The 5,208-nt window shown below is 59.8% G+C and overlaps 1 protein-coding gene across 1 annotated transcript in view; it reads left to right on the top strand.

The window, feature by feature from the left end:
- Positions 1-276: 276 nt before the first annotated feature.
- LOC100547927 (uridine-cytidine kinase 1-like 1-like) overlaps positions 277-5,208 on the top strand; it is a gene marked incomplete at its 5' end in the record, with an annotated part of 5,649 nt that continues 717 nt past the window's right edge. Inside the window, 13 exons of the mRNA XM_010728335.2 lie at positions 277-399; positions 462-632; positions 846-917; positions 1,023-1,212; positions 1,292-1,353; positions 1,695-1,711; positions 2,189-2,287; positions 3,831-3,924; positions 4,021-4,083; positions 4,535-4,657; positions 4,733-4,840; positions 4,918-5,074; positions 5,153-5,206. Coding sequence (XP_010726637.2) covers positions 277-399; positions 462-632; positions 846-917; positions 1,023-1,212; positions 1,292-1,353; positions 1,695-1,711; positions 2,189-2,287; positions 3,831-3,924; positions 4,021-4,083; positions 4,535-4,657; positions 4,733-4,840; positions 4,918-5,074; positions 5,153-5,206 — 1,333 coding nt within the window. The remainder of the gene's footprint in view (positions 400-461; positions 633-845; positions 918-1,022; positions 1,213-1,291; positions 1,354-1,694; positions 1,712-2,188; positions 2,288-3,830; positions 3,925-4,020; positions 4,084-4,534; positions 4,658-4,732; positions 4,841-4,917; positions 5,075-5,152; positions 5,207-5,208) is intronic.

Here is a 5,208-nt window from a genome sequence, read left to right on the forward strand (position 1 = left end):
GTGGGGGTGGGACCTGGGGTTGGATGCGGGATGGAGATGAGATGCGAGGTCTGGGATCTGAAGCAGGGCTGGGCTTAGCCCGGGCCTGGGGTCTAGAGCCGGGCTGGGCTTGGTTCTGCGGCCGGAATTTGAGGTTCAGATGAGGTTCTGGGGCTGGGCCAGGGTTGGCACGCGGGACCAGGGCCTGGGGTTCCGGTCTCGATCTGGGCCTGGCTCTGGGCTGCATCCTGGGGCCGGGTGTGGGCTCGGGGGCCTCAGCCTGGGCCATGCTGACGATGCCCGCTCACCTCAGGGCTGTGCGGCGGCAGTGCCTCGGGTAAGACGACCGTGGCCACGCGGATCATCGAGGCGTTGGACGTGCCCTGGGTCGTGTTGCTGTCCATGGATTCCTTCTACAAGGTGAGAGCGGCGCGTTCTGGCATGGCACAGCACGGTGTGGTGCTGAGCGGTGCCGTTCCCAGGTGCTGGACGAGGGGCAGCAGGCGTTGGCGGCCCGCAGCGATTACAACTTCGACCACCCGGACGCCTTTGACTTTGAGCTGCTCGTCAGCGTCCTACGCAAGCTGAAAAAGGGCAAGAGTGTGAAGGTGCCCGTATACGACTTCACCACGCACAGCCGGCGCCGAGAGTGGGTGGGTGCCCTGGGGATGTGGAGCTGGCAGCGGGCACAGGGGCAGGGCTTGTGGTTTTGTGGTGAGGGCTGAGATATGGAGTGAGATAAAGGCTGCGTGCTGTGGGGTGGGTGCAGGAAGCACTCAGCCCAGCTTCGGGACTAAGACACAGCGGGGGTGGGGGGGTTGCAGCAGTCGTGGGGCAGTGTGAATGCAGCGCCTTTCTTCCCACAGAAAACCGTCTATGGGGCCAACGTCATCGTGTTTGAGGGCATCCTGGCGTTTGCCAACAAGGAGCTGCTGAAGGTATTGCTGCGTGGGGTATTCTGAGGGAGGGATCCTGCTGGCACAGCTGCCTTAGGGGTGTCAGGGGGGCTGCAGAGGGGATGCTCACCCCTCCCAGTGTTCCAGCTCCTGGACATGAAGGTGTTTGTGGATACGGACTCGGACATCCGGCTGGTGCGGCGGCTGCAGCGCGACATCATGGAGCGTGGGCGTGACATCGTGGGTGTCATCAAGCAATACCACAAGTTTGTGAAGCCAGCCTTCGAGCAGTACATCGAGCCCAGCGTGCAGGTGGCAGACATCGTGGTGCCCCGGGGTGAGATGCGCCGCTTGCACCCGACCCCACTGCTGTGGCAGGTGCACATCCTCACCCCGTCTCTCTGCTCTGTGGGCAGGTGGGGAGAACTCTGTGGCGCTGGACCTTATTGTGCAGCACGTGCATAGCCAGCTGGAGAAGGTGAGGGGCTGGCAGAGGGCGGGTGAGGAGGGGGCTGCTCACTGCTCTGCACCCTGTGGGTCTCAGCACTGCCCCTTTACGTGACTCAAGGCAGGCAAGAGCTGGGAAGCAGGGATGGAGCAGCACCCTGCTCGTGCTGTGGCCTCATTCTCCTGGTACATCCCTCAGTCCCAAGCAGCTCTTGCCATCCCGTTTGTTCCTGATGTCACTGGTGCTCCAGTCTTGCTCACCATTCAGCCCCAGGGGAAGGGATGGGAGCTGGCCAGACCAGACCAATGACCAAATGTCCCTTCTTTTTTCTTTGCCCTTTTGCCGCGCTGAATGTCTGCTGTCCCACCCAGCGCGAAATCACTGTCAGGTACGTTGGGGACCTGCTGGCTGGGCTATGGCCAGCTCTGGGTGGTGATGGCTGCCAGCCCCTGCTGTTCTGCCTCTTCCCCATCCCTGCTGGCTGAAGCTCTGCTGAGTTGCCTGAGTGCACGTGCACTCCTCAGCCTCAGGGGTGGATGCTGTGCATGCAGCTCATTTGGGGTGCATGCAGCTGTGCTGCGTTTGTGGGAGTTCCTCCACGTGCTGCCACTGTCCCTCTCTGGAGCAGAATTCCAGCTCTGAAGGTTGGAGGTTGATCCCACAGAAAGGAGCTGGAGGTTCCCCTGGTTTTGGTAGATCACGTGGGCACTTGCAGCAGGGCAGTCCTCACGCTGTGATGCAATGTCCCAGGTCACCACCCAGCATGCCTTGCCCGTGCAGAGCTGTTTCCCTGCTGCCCAGGTGCTGGCAGAAGTTGTCATATATATGTGCACTGCGTGGCTCTGACTGCTGCTCTCTGCTGCAGGGCAGCTCTGGCCTCAGCCCACCAGGGGCAGCCACTGCCGGCGACTCTGAGCGTGCTGGAGAACACACCGCAGGTGCGGGGCATGCACACCATCATCAGGTGAGTCCCTTCCACAAGGACTGTTCTGTAGGGTGATCGTACCAAGGGTGGTGTCACTTTGCCCATCCCACCCCTCAATGCTTCCAGCAGGACCCACGTGCTGCTCTGTGGCTTTGTCCTCACTCTGTTTTTTGTTCCCTGCCGATGCTCTGCTTTCTCTAGGTGGCAAAAGCACGTTCATAAGGTTGGGACGTAATCCTGTGGGACCTGTGACATGTTGCTTTGCCCTCGTATTCCCAGAACACAAGTGTCTGATAAACTTAATCTGCTCAGAGCTGGGTGCTGGCTCAGCTGCCTGGGAGGAGGGGATCAGCCCTGCTAATCTCCCTTCACCAACAGCGCTGTGCATTGCAGCCTGGGCTGTGGGGAGGCGGACTTTGCTTCTTCCAGATGGTAAATAGAAAAACACCACATTTATGAGGGGTGTTGGCTTGGCCCGTCAGCCACCCCCTCACATCCTACCACAGCCCACAGGAAGGGAGGAAAACTGAAGCAACACAGTTCTTAAGAACCTGGGCTGAGAAACTCTTCTGGTGAAAGGGTGCTGTGTTTGGGGGCGGTTCAGTGGCTTTGGTGCTCATAGGTGATCAGCCTTTCTCTTTTGGATCTGCCTTCCCACTCACTGGTTGCACGGCGCTGGGGCTCCCCATGCTGCAGCCGTCTGTGAGCACTGTGAGCTGGCAGCAGATGAGCAGCTCGCTGCGTCATGGCAAATCCAGGCTTGGCATCTCGGGGAGAAGGAGATTCCAGAGCAATCCTCAGCTCTTGTGCAGAGGTGGAGAGCAGAAAGTAGTCCTGTGTGGACTGCTTTTGTTTGCACAGTAGTCCCTGTGTACACATGGAAGGGCTCCAGGATGTGCACTGGCAGTCAGGGCTGCAGGGCTTGGGTCAGCTCTGCCCTGAGCTCCTGGACTTTGTGCCTTGGCAGGATGCACTGCCCAGTTTCTGCTAAGGCTTGTTGGGCTTTCCTGGTCCTCGCAGAGCTCCTGGCTGCAAGGTACCCAGATCTGAGCACAGAAATACCCCTGAGATAGAAGTAATTGCTTTGCCCTCCTCCAGTGCTGCTGTTGGTGGGCTGTCTGTCATCTGCGCCATGCGATGGTGAGAAGTGGGAGATGATGTCCCAAAATACAGAATAAAAATATCCAATATACTTCTGCCTCTCAGGGACCGTTGCCAACACCACCACTTCCATCTGCTGACCAGCTGAGAGCTGTTAGGGCTCCTTTGTCTCCCTTGTGTTCTCAAGAAAGTAACGTGCTGTGGGGTGTTTGTTTACTTTCTCTCGCCTCCTTCAGCACTGCAGCGTTGGCGCAGTCTCGCCGCACCTCTCAGAATTTCACAGAATCTCACAGATCTGTGCCTTCTCTCCCCCAGGCTGAGTGGTCTCAGGGCTCTCAGTCGTTCCCCATTGGGATGCTTCAAGCCCCCGCCACCTCTGTAGGCTTCCTCCCACATTGTCAGATGTCCCCAGTTTCAAGGGCTGCTCCTTGCTCACGTCCCTTGTTGGCCACATGGCTACTGAGCACCCAAACTCCCACAGGAACAAGGACACCACCAGGGACGAGTTCATCTTCTACTCCAAGCGCCTGATGCGGCTGCTGATTGAGCACGCGCTCTCCTTCCTCCCACTGAAGGTGCGGCCCTGACCCTCCATTGCCATTGCCCCAGAGGCAGTGGGGGCCACATGGGGGTGGCTTTGCCCACACTCTCTTCACCTTTCCTTTCTGCAGTCAGTCACGGTGGAGACGCCGCAGGGGACAACCTATGAAGGGAAGAGGTTCCATAGGCAGCGGGTGAGATGTACCGGTGCCCTTATGCACTGGGCACCAACTGGGACAGTGCAATGGTCAACCATTGGGCAACCAGTAGTCAACTGTTGGCCAACCATTGGTCAACTGCCAGTCAATCGTTGGCCAACTGTTGGTCGTCAACCACTGATCAGCCATTGCTTGGCCAACCACTGGTCAACTGTCAGTCAACCGTTGGCCAACCAATGGTCAACTGTCAGTCAACCACTGGTCAGCCGTTGCTTTGTCAGCAATTGGTCAACTGTCAGTCAGCTGTTGGCCAACCATTGGTCAGCCGTAGGGCTGTCCCTTGCCCTGTGGGGTAGTTGTGGGTCCCACCAGGTCCTGCAGGAGCAGCTGGTTTCAAAATGAGGAGGGCAGAGGCTCAGCAGGGCTGGGCAGGGGGCAATGAGTGCAGAGGATGTGGCCATAACGCAGGGCTCCTGTCCCTTGCTAGATCACCGGCGTGTCCATCCTGAGGGCCGGGGAGACCATGGAGCAAGCGCTGACCGCCGTCTGCAAGGACATCCGCCTGGGCAAGATCCTGATCCAGACCAACCACGACACGGGGGAGCCCGAGGTGAGCAGCACCTGCAGCCCCCAGGCTGAGCCCCCAGCACACCGCCTCGGTGCCTGACTGCCTGTCCTCCTCCAGCTGCACTACCTGCGCCTGCCCAAGGAGATCAGCGAGGACTACGTCATCCTCATGGACAGCACCGTGTCCACCGGCGCTGCTGCCATGATGGCCGTACGCGTGCTGCTGGTGAGGGGCTGGGCAGGGTGGGGGGCTCCCAGCCCACCAGGGGGCACGGGCAGGGCTCTGATGATGCCGTGCTGCAGGACCACGACGTGCCGGAGGAGCGCATCTTCCTGCTGTCGCTGCTGATGGCCGAGATGGGGGTGCACTCGGTAGCTTACGCGTTCCCCCGAGTCCGCATCATCACCACGGCTGTGGACAAGAGGATCAACGAGGAGTTCCACATCATCCCCGGCATCGGTGAGGGCGGGGGGAGGTAGGGGGTAGGGGGATGCTCCTGTTGGTCACCCCGCTCACTGCTTTCCCTGTCTCCCGCAGGGAATTTTGGGGACAGGTACTTTGGCACCGATGCGCCGCCCGCCTGCACCGACAGC

The sequence above is a fragment of the Meleagris gallopavo genome, unplaced genomic scaffold (genome assembly GCF_000146605.3).
Source record: "Meleagris gallopavo isolate NT-WF06-2002-E0010 breed Aviagen turkey brand Nicholas breeding stock unplaced genomic scaffold, Turkey_5.1 ChrUn_random_7180001957374, whole genome shotgun sequence".
In the NCBI taxonomy this organism is placed as follows: domain Eukaryota; kingdom Metazoa; phylum Chordata; class Aves; order Galliformes; family Phasianidae; genus Meleagris; species Meleagris gallopavo.